This window comes from Anopheles moucheti, chromosome 2 (genome assembly GCF_943734755.1).
Source record: "Anopheles moucheti chromosome 2, idAnoMoucSN_F20_07, whole genome shotgun sequence".
Lineage (NCBI taxonomy): Eukaryota > Metazoa > Arthropoda > Insecta > Diptera > Culicidae > Anopheles > Anopheles moucheti.
This window is the reverse complement of record NC_069140.1, coordinates 100,118,297-100,136,301: the sequence shown is the minus strand read 5'-3', so window position 1 is coordinate 100,136,301 and position 18,005 is coordinate 100,118,297. Positions and strand designations below refer to the sequence as shown.

Here is an 18,005-nt window from a genome sequence, read left to right as displayed (position 1 = left end):
ACGCCTCACCTGCCACACTATGCGTGATCTGTGCGGAACTTCAACGGGACTACACATTTCCTTTCGCTCTGTGATGACTCATGTGATTTCAATAAAATCTCGTTTTTCATTTCCAATCTGAACCCCGTATCGAAAAATGGCCAGATTGATCTGCTTTCACACCGACTCTGCTTGCTAGGAGTGCTACGAAGATTACGATCAGTTTCACATCCTTTTATCGAGCGTGTACTCGAATGAAAAATTGAATTTTCACCCCCATGCAGAACTTATACCTACACGACGTGCACTCCCAGAAGATGATTCTTCGTGTGTGTGCGAGCTTGTTTCCTTACCAAACTTTTTTTTCCACCGTAACATTCGCTCGAGGAGAAGGCACATATAGATAGCAGAAAAAAAATGGGAATTCATGTCACCAGCCCGCATATCCTGTGAGGCACTTATTGGAAGTAATAAGACGACTGTTGATGCGCATCACATCGGAAGCAAACAGCGAATGAACGGAAACCAATCAAACGGGCCTGCAACATGATAATACCAGCAGCATCTCCACTGCGAAGCCCTCTCCCAGGGACGGGGAACAATTTATGGGAAAGTTGAGACATCCGAACGAACCGGTTGCAACCCGGCGGACATGCTGTGGAAAAATGGTGCTAATCCATCGATCGTTAAATCATGCCGACTCGAATTAATCGTCTATTAAAGCAATTAAAACCCGTCCCGAATCCCGGCCCGCAACCGAACGTACCGAACGATGTGTAATTTCGGAACGGAAACTGAATTTTTAATTCAATTGAAATCATTTCATTCCAATTACGGATCGATTCTATTTCACGGCGGAAGATTTTACGAGCGCATTAAAAACAGCGTGACAATTCAATGAACGATTGTGGAGGAGTTGAAGAAATATGTGTGATTAAACAAAGGACTGCAATGCCTTCTTTATATCTGCTTGCATGCGTTGATCATCCATTTCAGATGCTTACGATTTCGATGAGCGATGAGCTTCTTGCCCTTAATCACATTCAGTCTTATCATCTTCTTATCGGCACAACAACCTTAAGAGGTCTGGGCTTGCCATTTCTGGCTTTTGTTTTACTTTATTTGCACTCTTCGGCTAGATAGTCAGTCCTGCGTACGGGGGATTGATTCGGATGGAATTTTGGACCGATCCTGTCGTGTGAAGATCGGCGCCGCTATACACCACCGAGCCGCCCCATTTTATCATCATCTTAAGTTACCAACATTCAGCTTATTCCATTTAAGCACCACATTTTATGTGTCTTGAGTCTATTGAGCAGACTGTTAAATAACATTCCTTCAAACGATATCTCGAATAGACATCTCATAATAGAATTAATCGCTACCAACAGTTGTGTGACGTTTCCACCGCATTCTGCATCCCTCGCAAACAATTACCATTATCGTGGATTATCGCAAAATCCACCTGAAAGCTACGCAAGCAATTCTCCATAATTTATGGAACTCTCCACGAACACGTGGCTACTAAACGTTTCGTGGCACCAGCAGCACCAAACTAAATCACTCGCCGTATACGCGTCCATCCAACTTCGGACACCGTACCGCAGTGGAGGATCAATCCCCTTGGAGGCCCAGGGCGGAATTTTTAAAGAGGGGCCTATAAATTTGCTACGGCATTATCGGTGTTAGGGAGGTGTACTTCAAACATGATTTAACAACACCAGCAAAGTCTCGGAAAGAAAGCTCCCTTGCGTACATCTCAGAGTTCTGTTGCGTAGCCCTGTAAATGGGCCTAGTAAACTAGTCTATATATAAACGTTTGTATGCGCTAAGGAGAACCATAACGCCACTACTTGGATCACATTTTCTACGATTTACGTACATTTACGATTCCTGATTATTCCAACGCGTTCTACGATTTTTCGCCCAAGGTACAGTTTTCAATCGGTTTACTTCTTCGGTAACAATCAGAGAAATTTCTTAGACACCTGTTTCGCTCATGTTGCGATTTGTGAAACTAGGACAGCATGTTTTTCAAGAGGTGACACCTGCAGTGTGGAATAAATTTGCCCATCACTTTTGCATTGCATACTATCAAATCCGTGAGAGCGATCGCTAGTGTAAGGAAGATGGATGAAACGGAAAGCATCCTTCATCACGCTCAAACTTCCCGTCGGCTGGTACGAAATTCCATACAAACCAGCGTTTTTCAGATTGCCGATACCAGGAAAGCATCCACGGAAAAGGTAACACCTTGTACAGCAATTTTGCTCGAAACCCGCCGAAAGGTATGCAATGTTTAAACACTAACTTTCCCGTTGGTGGAGAAAAATTTCTTCGAAAACTTCCAGTTTCCGAATGTATAGTACCAGAAGAGCATCCACGGAAGAGGTAGCTCCTGGTACTAGCGCCGTAAGGTATGCAATGTTTATACACTAACTTTGCAACCAACTTGCAATGCAATGCGCCGTAAGGTATGCAATGTTTAAACACTAACTTTCCATACAAACCAGCTGTTTTGAGATTTCCGATACCAGGAGAGCATGTCTCTCAAGAGGTAACCCTCAGACACTCAGGCACTCAGTCACTCAGTCACTCAGTCACTCATGAGTGACCGGCACTCATGAGTGACCGGCACTCATGAGTTACCGGCACTCATGAGTGACCGGCACTCATGAGTGACCGGCACTCATGAGTGACCGGCACTCATGAGTGACCGGCACTCATGAGTTACCGGCACTCATGAGTGACCGGCACTCATGAGTGACTGGCACTCATGAGTGACCGGCACTCATGAGTGACTGGCACTCATGAGTGACTGAGTGACTGAGTGCCTGAGTGTCTGAGGGTTACCTCTTGAGAGACATGCTCTCCTGGTATCGGAAATCTCAAAACAGCTGGTTTGTATGGAAAGTTAGTGTTTAAACATTGCATACCTTACGGCGCATTGCATTGCAAGTTGGTTGCAAAGTTAGTGTATAAACATTGCATACCTTACGGCGCAGTACCAGGAGCTACCTCTTCCGTGGATGATCTCCTGGTACTATACATTCGGAAACTGGTAGTTTTAGAAGAAATTTTTCTCCATCAACGGGAAAGTTAGTGTTTAAACATTGCATACCTTTCGGTGGTTTTCGACCAAAATTGCTGTACTAGGTGCTACCTCTTCCGTGGATGCTCTCCTGGTACTATACATTCGGAAATATTGGTGCAATTTCATTTATACTTTAAAGTCACAAAGTCGATATTCTTCTCTGCATTTAATTTATCACATAGAAACAAATGTTTTATATAACCAAGGAAGATATGTTTGATCAATTTGTTACCTTTTGAATTATTTTTTTTTGCTGTAAATTAACTCTGCTGTAAAATTTTCAAAAATCGCACAATTGGCACAAATTTTTTGGGGCCCCCAACACGGCGAGGCCCTAGACGACTGCCTACTCCGCCTACCGTTTGATCCGCCGCTGCCGTACCGAGGGCCGGTTTAATTTCAAATCCCGTGATCGCTGAGAATCGCTGGCATAGAATGATGTGCTGTAGCATTACAAAACATAAAGTATGTGATTAAGCAGAGGCACAACAAAAGCACAACATATTTCCAACCTAATTATCGGGTCTTCGGCTCATTCCGCTTATCCACGGAAGCTAATGAGCATCCTATCCAGCTGGAATATATGGGATAGAACTGTTATCATTGTGTAACTTTGTTACTGCGTTTTTTCGTCATTCGTTAGTATGAAAAGTCATTACTGGAAATTTATTGCCGACGTTTCGAGCCAAAAAAAACAACGAGATCTTACCACACTCGTTCGCTGTGTGCTCTTGATGTAATATGTGTTACGCATCCGGCGTTGCATATGTGCAGGCGGATAGTAACGGCACGGTACCGTAACGTCAAATTCGGTCGGTCAAAGTACGAACACTGTTTTGGTATAAATATTGTGTCCACTAGCTGTCAGTAGGGACAACCGAAATGAATGATCATTTCTCGGTTCGGAGTTTTCCGCTTTCCTCGGTTCGAGGGTGGTTGTAAAAGGACCGGTTGGCCCGGTAATGATGGTTAAATTTATGTAATTTCCCTTCCCGCGGCAAAAGAAAGCAAAAGCAAAGAGAAACGCATAAATCACTTGACAAGTTGTTATTTTTCCTCTTTCCATTGCGCTCGGTTGGCGCAACACGGCGAGAGGCGAAGCGTACGGGCAGGGCGAGGGAACATGTCGCTTTTCTGGTGGTATTTCTTCTGGCCGTTAGTAGCGCAGGCGGTCGCGTGAAAACTGCGCCTTTCATTACATTCCTCTCGCACTCTCGCACCATTCCGTTCTGTTACACCGCTCTCCACCAGCGTTGCATTCGACTCCCCGGGAAAAGTGTTTTCCATTTTCCGTGCATCGGCGGAACGGGAGGGAAAAGCCACCCGGAACAAATTAAAATTCGAAACTCGTAGGCTGACTCGGCTGATGGGTGACATTTTTGTCGTGGCCGTCCCTTTCAATCAGTCGAAACGTAACCGAAAGAAATCGTAATTATCAAAACAAAAGTCGAACTGTTACAGACCTCCTGCCGATGCCGGCAGCAGAACCAAAAAGAGAAAAACGGAATCGTTCGTGGCTTTTATTCGGAAACTGGAGACAGTTGAGCACCACTTCAGGTGGTGTAAAAAGTTACATATGTTTCCAATCCACCCTGTGGCATGTGTAACCTTACGACAGAAATGTCTTACATTACAGCTAACGAGATCGCTTTTGTTTGCCACCCCGTAACACGAGTGCGAGGAGTATAAAAGAGAGAAGTAAAAACGGAGGAAAAAACAACACCCGTCCGGCCTACGGTAACGTAAAACATCTTTCCACAGTACGGTCGGTTCGAATTAGTGAAGGTTAGGTTCGGGAAATCGAAACAAGATCATCCCGAACAAGAAAGAACGCGCAAACAGTTGTCGAACGTCCCTAACGAAGGGACACAAGCGATAACGGTTCCGGTGATCGGAGCAGTTCGCAAGGAACGGGAGCTCTCATCACGGTTCGACGGAAAGGTGTCCAATTCTGGATTTTGTGTCAAGGTTCGTGAAGTTAATGGTTTGCAGGTTGAGTTTGTTAACGTATTTTGACAGAAACATAAGCTATTGTTTAGTAGCTGCAGCACCCCTTTAGCTTCCCAATAAATTGCGATTGTCGCTTTGGGTTTGATTAAGACATTTCGTACGACCTGAATATGAAAATAACGATCCGAATGTCCTCCACCCTTAGTGCATGAACAGTTTCACGCTAAACGGTGTCATGTGTTTGCTCACTGTACCACAAAATCCACAACAGTAGACCACAGCCTCTCAACTCTCATCGCTGAACGTGACGTACAAGCCACACAACTAAGACCACCATCCCGTGCTGTACAATTTCCATGGAAACACTTTACAAGCATTTCCTAGAAATACCAACAGATAGTACAGGTTCATATATTGCTATTCTAATGCTTCTTGACAAGCGTCACGCCACAAAGGACCCGGGAGGCAACAAAAGGAAACACACCTGCCAAACGATTGAGATACTTGGCAGGATACAGATGCTATGCATAGAAGCTTTTGTTACAAATGAGTTGGGAATTGCAGTAAAAATTAAAACCAAACAAATAACACAGAACACCAGAGTCCTGGAACTTTTAAATTACCTCAGTAGCATTGGTAGTGAGATTTAAAGGTAGAATGATGGATTATTGAACTCACAACGCCTGAAAGTATGCAAATCACTGATGCATAGATCACTTTTTGTGTGCTACGAGGTGTGAGGAAACACTTTAGTCCCTTTTGAGTTGTTGTTGCAAAACATTACAAATGTAAAACCTTATCACGGATGTCTATCGTCTCTTCGTGAAATTGGCACCACTTTTAAGTGACATCGGATGTCTCTAACCCTACGACTAGTGATTGAAGGACGAAAACTATAAATTGCATACCTTCCAGGCGCATACATTCAATATTGCACGATCGCGGGAGTGTTATGATAACAATAAGACTATTAATTATCTTTATGTATTAAACAATAGTACCATAGATGTCTTCAAACATTGTGCGTCTTCTTCGTCGTTGAATTAATTATCTACAAAGTCGATCTATCTCATGGCGTTCGGTGTGCTAAGCGGAATGAGAAAAACATCCCTTACGGGTGCTTGACGCACGTCCTTGTAAATTGATGTCCAATTTGAAGCTGTTATCGCTGTTATGTACATAGTTAATGAATCATTTTAACAGATTGACGTGAGTATAATGTCAAACGGTTTTTTCTTCGTTCAAGAACTTTTCTTTCTTGCACTAGTCGAACGGCTCGCGCCATGTGACATCCCTATCGGTGTGTTCGCCTAAATAGATATTGATGACCTTAGCTTCTCCCTATTCTACCTACCAACTGTGTGTGCATAATGGTCTGTTACCTTTCCACTTCGGTATTCTTACCATGCGCCATTGGAAGCAATTCTATTAATTCCATCCCAGCCAGTCTAACCAAAGCCCTCGTTTCTCATTAATATACAATTCCAATCGAAAACCATTCATCATTTCCACCGCTCGGTTATGATCTTCGGGGGTGTTTGGGGCGGACATTGTCAACAGGCCATTCGGAACATGTGCACGAGAGCCTTTATGATAAATTGCCCGGCCAGGACGAGCGCAGGACGATTTCCCATGCGTCTTGAGTCACTCGCGTGCTACTGCCACCGAGGGCGGTAATGAGAAAATTGTGCTGTAAACCAGTCAATAAAGACCGTTCAAAGGAAGAAAGGAGGTCAGCTGCTGTCAAGTATTCCGTCCATGAGATAGCTGGGGAGCCTGCCGTATGTACATCTGGGTTTTGTAAACACATGCATTTGCTATATCCATGCGAATGAAAGTTTGCGCTTAATTAGTTCCATACGAGGGCTTGTACATGTCGTCATGGCAACGAAAACTGCCGGAACAGTGCCCGATCTCAGGCCAACCCAATGTACTGAACGGTGCAGATGTTTTTCCACTCGAATGCAACATCATCGCTCTTGAAAGCGACATCTAAAGCTCAACAAAGCGAACACTCTAGGTCCACATTTCTCCTAGTCCGGGGGTCTTTCCTACTAGGGTAGGCCATTTCCATTCATCCGCAATGCCTCATTAAGCACTGTAATCATGTTCATTAGTAGGTATCTCAGTGCACCGACGGGACCGAGTGAGAAATGACCTCGCTTCCCGTGCACAAGTTGACATCACGCTTTCGAACCAGCCTCCCCCAAAACGTGGCGAGGTCATGGAAAATTGTCCCAGTTTTCCCACACGGAGTGTTTCGAGGCCGTGTTTGGTGGTGACCAAAAACCAACGGGGTCGGTATCTTATTTCCAACACCCCATGGTCTCGTCGCATGCAGCAGGGCGGTATGGAAAAACGTTACCCCGTAGCCCACAGTCCTTAACGTCACTAACGGTTGACATACTTGACGGATCCCGGAAGAACCCGAATCGACTATTTGTGGTGGTGGTGCATGGGAATTTTTCAAAGCAAACGAAACAAAAACTTCCCTCATCCATCTTTTACGTTCAAGATCCTTATTGCCCCCTTACACAACGTGAGCCGCACACATTTTCGGTGCGTAATTCGCCCTGTGGGATTAATTAAGATGTAACGTGCACGACGGAGCGCTTTGAAAGACACACAGCAACCTGTGAAAAGACTGACGGATGCTGGTTGCTATTGGCAACCAAGGAAGAAGGAAGTAGTTGAGCAGTTGTTGAAAGACAGGAAGGTCCTTACTCGTTACTCATGTGACGAGTTTTCTCCGGGACCTCGGCGAGTCTCTCACGGCGGAAGAAACCGTAACTGCCGTGGGCCGCACGGAACAGATGTTGTTTGTTTGCAGGAGGGAAAACGAAAGGACCGTGTTCGTGGTCCTTTTTTCCAAGGCAAGGGCACAACAACGAAAAAATTCTGATGACAGGGGACGTCGCGCGCTCGCATAAGGGTGCGTAAAGTCTACAGCTCTCCTCAAGGAATCGTGACAGGATGAGGTTTGAAGTGAAGTGGACGCATGGAAAAAAGCGTACACGCATACATGAATGGAGCAGCATCGTCAACCCGGTGTGCGATGGTGACGGAGGCCAGAAGTGTTGTTTATTTTACCGCTTCGAGTGGTTTTGATGTGCAGTTGGGAAAAAGATTAGAATCCCTCTAGAGAAGTATCCTGCCAGCGGTGCTCCATACGGGCCTGTGCTGCCACCGGTCGTTTCAAGGTTGGTCCTAAAGGTCTTTCGGTAAGATGTATGCTGTTTGTGGCACTCTTTTGCATAATCAAATTTTGGTTACTATTTTTTTAGATCCCAAAACAACCTCTCATTGATAGGTTTGCTCCTAGAACAGAAAACGTTCTTCTTGGGCGCAAAATTCCCATCAAAGGGACTCGCCACCATCGCAGCAGGCAAAAGGTCTGAATAGGAAGATAATCCTATCGAGCGCATCTTCCTGGATGCCCCTTCGAGGCAGGTGAGGATTTCCACTGATTAAGTGTCTCTTTTCAAATGCCTCCAAACGGTGGCAGACGGTTGATTTAAAGGTGAGCAACAGAGAACACAAATCGATTCAATGGGAATGAAATTAAACCTCACTGTACCGATGCGTTTTTTACGCCTACAGGTATGTTATATGAGTACGGTTTCTTATGAATTTAAACCACCAAAAGACGCGGCTCGCCATGTTTGTTTGATGTTGTAATGTGTCGAAAGTATGCGAGCGTGTGGAAAAAAGCGCGTGATGCGTACGTTTCCGCGGTGCGTCGGGGATTAAGAATGTTTCAATTGAATTAATGTAAATACCTTCCTATTTCTGTAGCATGGTGCTCTGAACTAGAAATTCCAATCATTATCAAAGTGGCTTTAGGAAAAAAGTTCATACAATTCGTGGTGAAGTTAATGGAGATTTTTGATGAAGTTGATAACGATGTGTTTAATTTGGAGTTATATTCTCGTTGCCTGCAGGAAAAATACCGCTTTCTTTGTACCGATGCGATGGATTTCGAAGAAGAATGATTGGTAAATTATGATTTAGATCTATTAGTAAACTTCTGTTGTAAGATAAATTAAAGCGGATAATCGAAAATGATTTCGTATGCCTCAACAATCTATTTTTTTTCAAAACGAAAGATTACAGCTAGATGTTTATATGAGGCACTTTTTGTTTCATTTTTGTATATTGATTCATTTCGTCCGCTACTGTATGGAAACATCACAACAAACCGGTCCCTTAACGATTCGTTGTATTCTTCCCTTGCTTTAACGAAAGAAACGTCAAACGCACGCACGTTTGACATCAAAACAATCCGCTGCACGCAACACAAAACAGTACTCGCACGTGGGCACCGGGTGTGAGCGTATTGTGTCTTTATTTAATTACGATTCGGTTAGTTAATTCGACTGAAATGGATATAAAAGAAGGTAAGTAATAGTACAGCGCGTGTTTACCATGGAAACGTATCGAACTAACCTCCACATTCTCTCGTAGAAATCCTTCAGCGCTTGTCGAACGCTGAGCGTGGTTTCGCCGGCAGCATCGCCTATGGGATGAAGCTATGGAAATCACCCAGTTTCTACTACATGTCGAAATACGACATTACGTTTAACTATTTTCTCGACAATGTGGAACAGTTTTTCGACGAGTTGAACGCCCATGATGAGGCACAGTTTAACGAACATTGGCAGATCGTCAACAACTTCCTTCTGTTACCGTGCCCTTCCAATGCACTTCCTGCCACGGTGATAAAACGCTTGGAACAAACACTGCGGAAGCTGACGGAGAAAGCCACAGGCCGAAGGGAACAACTTCTGGAAAGTTGTCTAATCGTAACCTTCGATGTGAAGTACAAAAACTTTTACAAGTTTGATTTCTTTGCGTATGGTGATGTGCTACGGATTGCGCTGGAATACTATAAGAAGTGCCTGGAAGAGCCCAAATCCAAAGAGGAGGAAGAAAAGGTCGTTGATCGGATGTTGGATGACATTAAAATCTATCTCAAATCATTCTCGGACCAGCACAAATGGAAGAAAACATTCGACAGCGTCGTGTCACCATTGTCCGAGATGGTTCTGCTGTTGGAAAAGCATGGCATCGATCGGCGCAACGTGCTGCTGGACTTCTTTCAACAGGCGTACTTCACCAATGAAAACGTAACTACTTACAATCGCACGAAGCAAGACCAAAGTCAACAGGCATTTATGGGCAGCTTTGATCCGAGGCATTACCCACTCCACGTAATTGCGCTGTTGATAGAAGGATTTCTTCGTGCGTATCGTGATTTGAAGCTAGAAATTTTGCTATTCTTGAAGCACTACCTGCAGAATGTGTTTGTGGCCGAATCCCATTCCATCGTTAAGGATGGCCATCAAAAATTTGCCATTACGAAGTACGTGTTTACACTGCTGAAGAGATATTTCATCATAGTCGATCAGCAGCTGATGGTGGACTTTGACTTCATCGAGATTCTGACCACGAAGTTGAAGGAGCAGCTCGACATTTGTTCCGCTTCGGAATCGTTGATGCGCGATTTGTTCGACCTTATCTGCACGATCAACGAATACAACCCGCTCATTCTCGAGCACAGCATCGTGGAGATCGTGCTGAAGGTTATGTTTATTCGTAAAGATCCGGCGACACTGCACGCCTTCCAGCGGATGCTTGTATCGACCGTTAACATGTTTATGAAGCTAAACAAAAGTGAAAACCTTTGCGATGAACTGTTTATGAAGCTTGGCGATCATCTGGACGAGCATGATTTGGATGAGACGATACGAGAATTGCGTAAGAAGCATACCAGTAAAAGAAGGATTGACGATCAATCTTCTAATACTCCTTCGAAAAAAATGAAACTTGCTGACGGATTTTCCAGCCAGCCTGTGGAAGTAGAGTCCAAAAGCAAGAATGTGTTTTGGAATGTGTTGCTTTCCGGACATAAAGCGTCCCTTGAAACTGGACGGATGCAACACCGCGCTCAGTTTCATAACTTTTGGCCAGCATTAACCTTTGCCTGGCCCGATGCTGATGGTCAGTTGGGTGAAGCAATGAAGGAGTTCACAAAGCAACTGCTGACGAAGCGCAGCATTTCATACTGGAAGAAGTTCATGTTAACGCTAAACGACCTACTGGAACTGCCGGAACAGACGGTGAGCACTGTCTTCCAGATGGAATTGGCCCTGTGTTGGATGTGTTACTTCTTCGCTGGAAATACGTTGATTGAACATTCGAACCTCTTCTGGCCAAGGCTTGTCGCGAGCATTGAAGAGTTTGATCAGATATTGGGCACCATTGCACGCAGAATACTATCAGCAGAGGATCCAGAAGCTACAACGCTGTACGGCGCGTTCTTAAACGTGGTTTACTACTATGGAAATTATCGCCTCATGGTGCTTTACTATCGGCCAGATTCGATAGAGGAAAGCAACTATGGCAAGTTGCGGGCCTATTTGAATGATTCGGAGTGGCATATGCTCGAACAACGTGTGCCAGAACAGGACCTTCCCTTGCTGAATAGAGTGCTATTACAGAAACTTCAATTGATTTACTTTGCAGAGCAAAAGCAATCTGAAGAAGATGGCCAAGAGGAGAACACTTCTGATCACGAGGAAAAACAGCGAATAATTTTGAAAATTCTGAACGATAAAACTAGCGAAAATGTGCGTCCGGTTCTACTCGATCGTTCGACGAACGTTTGGTTTATGGGACTGCTGGATAAAGAACAGCAAAGAGTCGTTATACAGCGTTTGCTCGATCGTGCCTATTGTCCGCTAGAAGAAATCAAGTACATTCTACAGGAAGTATCTTTCAACCACGATTTGCTGGAGGTTTTCCTGTTGACAGCTTACAAGAAAATAGCAGAACTGTTAGCGCATTCGAACAAGTCTTCCATTCTTTCCGATTTATCCTTCGAAAATCTGCTTGAACAAGATGAAGCAGATATTGCGCCCAAACTAAAGCAGTTACTCGAACAGAGTGTCAACAATGTAACCGAAGAGAAGATCACCTTAAAATCATCGGTTGCAAGCGGTTTGGAGCATCTGTTAGATGTCCTGGATGAGATACGGCTAGATTCATTCGCACCGGGAAAAAAATCGATTCTGGTAGCTGTCCATTTGTTGCTGCTGGCTAATCTGAATGCTTATAGTTCGGAAAAGCTTGCAGAACGCTTTAAAAATCAACTCATAAGTACGTACACTTCAGTTCCGGAAATTCAGAAACAGATGATCTTAATCTTTTCAAAATTGTATTATCATTGCAGGATTTATACTGCTCGGTACAACGGCAAATATGTCCACGTTTGTCACTATTGAAACCCTTTTCCGATTGTTCGGTCTATCGCCGGTTGTAATAATCTTGCTGCAACAGTTGCTAGAACAACTTACGGAAGAAAGAAATGATGAGCTTAAATCCATTTTATCAGGGTTTTCGTATGAAAAGGATGCACACTTCGAGCTGTTGCTTCTCATATACAACCTGGAGCGAAGAGTATGTGTTGGATGATGATGTTTCAGCTAATTTACTTGTTGTCCTTTAATACAATTTCCACGTTATTTGACAGATTAATTATCGGGATCGTAAATCCACGATACCACTAGAGGAGCGGAAAGCTTTTCTGGACAACATTGTAACAGCCGTGGATAGTTATCTGCTGCAGAAGGATGCAAAAAAGTTGCGTAAAAAAGACATGATATGGTTCAACCATGCATTAAAAGGATGCTTAATCAGCATACGGCATAAAGCGGAACGTCAGGAGGAGCTTAGCGAGCAGCTGCATGAACATTTGCTGGCGTACATAAAACAATCGGTAATATACGTGATTGGTTGGATAGAAATGTTCTTTAATTAGCCTTAAATCTTTCCCACAGATGAAGGTGTTTACGTACAACTCCGATATGCTGCTAACCCGTTGTCTCATCCACAAGGAGTACCTTAAGCTCGACGCTGCACTGATGGGTAACATCGAACAAAAGTGCTGGGAAACATTCCTCTCGCTGATGCAAGAACGGATGGCAATCAAGGAGGATCAAGAGCATGGTATGGCACTGGACGAGGAAAATCCTGCTGTCAGTAAAACCGACGAACAAATGAGACGCATCGAAACGATCATAACCGCCCTCGTCGGTCATCTTTCGGATGAACAATACGTGGAGAAGCTGAATCTCCTAAACAGGGTTGACTTCGCCAGCGGCAATGATTCGTCGGTATCGCTCAAAATCACCATGGCCGTGTTTAACATCCTCTCCCGAAAGGGTCTCACCAGCACGGTCACGAAAGAAACGTGCAAAGTGTTTGTGCGTTCGTTTGCGGCCGTTGTTGCGCGGGATGTGATGGGATTGTGTGTGATGAATCAGCACCAGCGCGATCAGGATCTGGTCGAGATGATTCTCGAGTGTTTTGCGACCATCATTGCCAACCGCAAGCTGGCCCTATTTCCTGCACTGCTTGACTATGTGTTGCAGTTTCTGAGTGCGATCAACATCTGTAAACGGGCTTCCGTGCAGCAGGGCGAGGAGAGAGCCTTCTTTCGGTTGCATCGTTTGATGGGCAATGTGTTGTACTGGCTGCTGCAAGCACGTCCCAGTTACGTAGCAGCTCGGCTTCCCAGTTACATGCACGCGTACGAAGGATTACTGGGAGCGCTCATCTGCTATAAAGGCGATGTTGGTTTGGTAACAAGTTTGAACAGCTTCGAAATACTTACCATATCCGATCTGTTGCTACCGTTGCAAAGGTATGCTGAATCAACCGTATTGAATATTGATCTTGTATTAATGCAAACATTTCTCTCACCCCCATTTAACGCAGGATCGTTAATATAGCGTGCAAAAAGCTGCAGAAACAACTTTACGTTCTAGCACCGTACGTACTGGGCAAAATATTACACTCGATCGTACAGTGCAAGCGACCTACCACGGAGCACAACCGGATCGCCAACAACGTGTACAACGTTTGCTTCAGTCTGATGGCCATCTACGATTCGCATGCACCGGCCTACTTGCTGCGAACGATGGACGAAAGCTCCCGAATACTGTTTACGACCTTAACGAAACGGTACGAAAGACGCAACGGACATATCGGCTACAAAGCAAGATGTAAGTCGTAAGAAGTAAGTAAATGTTAGTTAAGGAATCCGCCAGGGGTGAGGCGAGTATGTAAATTACATCGTTGTGAAGAAGAAATTCTATATCCTCAAACATTGGATACGATTAATCGTATGTGTGTGTTGTTCGAATTGTTTTGAGAATTTCCTGTTTTTAACAAAGAGAATGAGAAGTAATCTAAATAAGAAAAAAAGGTAAATCTTACATTAATTCTTTACATTGCATTTGTTATCAACTGTTTGTTCGTTTTTTTGGTTTTATTATTATCGTTAAATAGAATATTGATTTAGTTAAAACTAGAATCCGCGCGATGCACAACTAATTTTCGTTTAAAATTCAGTTCGACCACATCCACATTTCAACTAGCCAGCCGCCCGGGGTACTGAAGGCCCCCCCTGCGTTGTTTTGCACGTCGTCCCTGCAATTACGTCTAGGATTTTTGTGTTTGGTTGAATAATGCATTAAGGTTAGGTATTGTTTTTGTGTGCCCACCCGCCAAAGATACGCCTAAAATGGGACTAGAGTAATCAGACTAGCTGTGCACTAATGATACTAGTACTAGGTGTAATTTTATCTACCTTTGCTCACCTCACCTAGAACCAAGGAGCGCGTGACTCTCGAACCCATATCCCCCTCCGGTTAAGAGTCTCTCACTATCTATACAGCTAATGGCTCGACCTGTCGTTTTTTAAAATAGTTCCCTACTACAATCTGTATTCACCTGAGCGAGGGCTTCCCTTTTGTTGTATGAGAAGGTATGTTAACTTAAAGCAAACTCCGTTAAGTACATCCGTTGTCCTCTGTTAACAGCTAGCTTTGTACACGGCGGTGTCGGCTTATTTTCTCTCTATCGCATATATACTACCCCGGTTGAACAAATCTCAAGAATTTTCCGACGAGCATCACGAGACATTTCCCGGGCCGTTTGAGTGAGTGAGTCATTTTGTCGCTTCATTGTTTGTTTTATGAAATATTTACTTACACTATCCGGTTCTCCACAACCCTGACCAACGAGGGCCAAGGGTTGCTCACGAACACACACACACGCATACACAAAATGGCTTCGATCCAGCCCATCCCAACTGCGGGACATTTTGTTGCAAATAGCCTAACCACCAGTAACCGGGGAGAATAATATATTGTTTTCTGTACCTTTTTGATGCAATGTTGCTTATCAGAAGAGCCGTGCGTGGGATATTTTGGACAATAATTACTTAAGCTAGTGTGCGGGACTTGCGCGGCCTCCTTCGGCATCTTACGACATCATCTGTGACTGGCCCGGTGCTTGCGTGAGGGAGTGATACTGCGGTGGCTGTAGCTGTTGGTTCGCGGTGGTCAGCTGAGGTTGTTGCATGGGGGATTGCTGTTGTGCCGATTGTTGTTGCTGTTGTTGGGCGGCAGCCGTGATTTGTGCTTGGTTCTGTCCAGCTCGGGAGGTACTGGGAGAGGTACCCGCTTCCGTTCCGTTACCACCCTGCTGTTGGCTTAGCTCCGCTTTCAATCGTCGGGCGATGTGCGATCGGGTATGCTTTCTTAGGTGATCTTTTCGATAGAAGCCTGCCGGAAGAGAATGGGTAATTAATATGCCATGCCTTAGACGACCTCCTCCATCTCCTCCACCTTACCTTTCCCACACTCCTGACACACGTGCCGCTTCTCGCCGGAATGGATGACAAAGTGAAGCGTCAGTTGCTCCTTGCGCTTGAACGCTTTCAAACAAATGGTGCACGCGAACGGACGTTCCGGGTTGTGGCTTTGCTTGTGGCGCGTCAGATGGTCCTTCCGCTTCAGTGCCGCGTTGCAGATGTCGCAGATGAATCGGCGCTCCAGATTGTGTCCGATCAAATGCTGCTCGAGCAGCTCCCGCTCCGGGTACGCCATCTGACACTCGGGACACAGGAACAGCAGACTCCCGTCCAGGGCCGTCCTGACCTGGATTTCGCCCGGCTTGGGACGGGGTTTACGCTCCTTCGGCGGTTTCTTCTTCTTCTTTCGCTTCTTCTTATCGGTGGTCGCGTCTGCTCCGGATCCGGCAGCAGCATTCGCGGCCCCACCGGTGGAAGAGGTAGCCGCCGCTGCTTGTACACCTCCGCCCGCTTGGTGCCCACCAAGACCCGCTTGGGGTTGGCCGTGCTGTTGCTGCTGCTGGGACGGCTGACCCGGATGGCCGAGAATGCTCGCGATGGTTTGTGATGCTGGCAGAATCATTCCCGCGCCATTATTGCTCCCGTGTCCACCACCACCACCAGTGCCGTGCGCTTGGGACTGTGCCTGTGACATATCGAGACTGGTGAGTGGATTCTGAGCTTCCTTCTTGATGTTTTCCGCCGAGTATTTCAGGAAGTGGTGCAGCGAGAGAGGTAGTGCACTGCCCGGAAGATGGGACAGATAGTCGGCGACCGATGCGCCCGGTGTTAGCGATTGCCAGCTCGGGTTTTGCAGCACACGCTTGCTGTCCGCCTGCTGCAGAAGCGCGCTGATGTCCTGACTAAGCTCCTGGGCACTCTGGCCGTTACTGCCGCCGGTTGAGCTATTGCCGACGGACGACTGATGGTACATGTTGCGCTGTTTGTGTTCCGCCACGTGCGAATGCTGGCTGTAGGGGTTAGTGTACTGGCCCGTCCCACCGCTGGTCGTCGTCGTCGGGATGGATGCATTGCCCGAACCCGCCGAATGACCGTTGTATTTGTTGGAGCCCGCACCGCCACCGCCCGCATTTCCGCCCGACTCCTGACTGTCCCGATGGAACTTGCCCAGAATTGGAGCATGGCTTTGGTTGAAGTGGGCCATGTTGACGTTCGAATTGATGGAATGGTATCGATTGGTGGAGTCGTGCGAAGTCGTCGGTACGCTCGTTACCAGCCCCGAGCTGGCAAACTGATGGATTCCCGGTATCGCACCGGGAAAGTGTGTCCCGAATGGTGAAAAATTCATCGCATCAGGCAAGGTTTTAGCTGTTTTAGATTAAATGAGACAGTTGAAGAAAGAAAAAAAACAAACGTAGGGAATCAATTTCACAATTCTTTTAACAGTAAGGTGACCTACATATTTTTGATACAAAAGAAAACAAAAAATATCCACCAATATTTTTCCAGTCTTGACGGTCGCAAATTAACATTCGCAGGAACAGTACACCCGGAAAAGTACAAGAGAAGGCGTTGGTTCATTCACAATTTTGATATGAATTATGTACAGTGATGGTCATATTTAAAGGCTTGTCCTAAAGTATAATCCTTCCGATGCTCAATTCTGAGCTTGGTTGTATTTTACATGGTACAGGCTGAACATCTTCTCTACAAGTAACTCCATATAATTGGATCTCGGCATCATATCGCCTGAATATATGCAATAACTATTTAATAAAAAAAACTTTAACCATGTTTTGGAAGTCAATTTAGACTTTTTTACATCGGGTTAATATTCGACTATCAATTCAAAGTTTATTGCACACTTCCAATCGTGCGCAACCAATAAATTCCAATGTTCCTTCATTACAGAAAAGGAAACCGAAATTTATGAAATATCCCATAAAGCCTGTTTCAACTTACTGAAGATATAAAACGGGAGTTTTTTAAGGTTTGCAATTAACAAACAAACGTAACAAAAGTTACGACAAACATTAATTTTCACTTGGAAATATTTCTACCAGTGTATGTTGACTTTTTCTCTAGCAGCGATATTCATCTCGCCCTTCCAGCGGAAAATTGGGTCCGTTTTTAGAATTCACCCGATGGTGGAACGGTGGTTTATGTGGGGTTCGGCTGGGAAGTGGGTTTATTGGAGGATTTAGGAAATTTAGGCCACACGCTTTTGTATCAACGCGTAGGCCGTACGGCGAAGAGTAGGCTTTGGGTAATATTTTGTTTAGGCAGGCATCCTCCTCTCCGTCGGTGTGCGTGCGGTTCCGG

General features: G+C 45.1%; 2 protein-coding genes across 2 annotated transcripts; one reads left to right on the top strand and one right to left on the bottom strand.

Moving 5' to 3' along the window:
- The first annotated feature begins 9,404 nt into the window (after positions 1-9,404).
- LOC128310136 (uncharacterized) lies at positions 9,405-14,283 on the top strand. The gene is made up of 6 exons (XM_053046697.1): positions 9,405-9,420; positions 9,488-12,181; positions 12,255-12,481; positions 12,555-12,800; positions 12,862-13,727; positions 13,802-14,283. Exons 1-6 carry the CDS (start codon positions 9,405-9,407, stop codon positions 14,097-14,099), a joined length of 4,347 nt encoding a protein of 1,448 aa, XP_052902657.1. The 3' UTR covers positions 14,100-14,283.
- A 172-nt stretch (positions 14,284-14,455) lies between these two features.
- LOC128297375 (zinc finger protein GLI4) lies at positions 14,456-17,031 on the bottom strand. The gene is made up of 2 exons (XM_053033005.1): positions 15,723-17,031; positions 14,456-15,654 (listed from the first exon to the last, which is right to left on the bottom strand). The coding sequence occupies exons 1-2, from the start codon at positions 17,029-17,031 to the stop codon at positions 15,353-15,355; spliced, it is 1,611 nt and encodes a 536-aa protein (XP_052888965.1). The 3' UTR covers positions 14,456-15,352.
- Between the last annotated feature and the right edge of the window lie 974 nt (positions 17,032-18,005).

Coding starts and splice junctions, on each gene's coding strand:
- LOC128310136 (XM_053046697.1), top strand. Junction 12,482..12,554: donor TATACAACCTGGAGCGAAGA/GTATGTGTTGGA, acceptor GTTATTTGACAG/ATTAATTATCGGGATCGTAA. Junction 13,728..13,801: donor CTGTTGCTACCGTTGCAAAG/GTATGCTGAATC, acceptor CATTTAACGCAG/GATCGTTAATATAGCGTGCA.
- LOC128297375 (XM_053033005.1), bottom strand. CDS start 17,031: ATGAATTTTTCACCATTCGGGACACACTTTCCCGGTGCGATACCGGGA. Junction 15,655..15,722: donor GTGTCAGGAGTGTGGGAAAG/GTAAGGTGGAGG, acceptor CTCTTCCGGCAG/GCTTCTATCGAAAAGATCAC.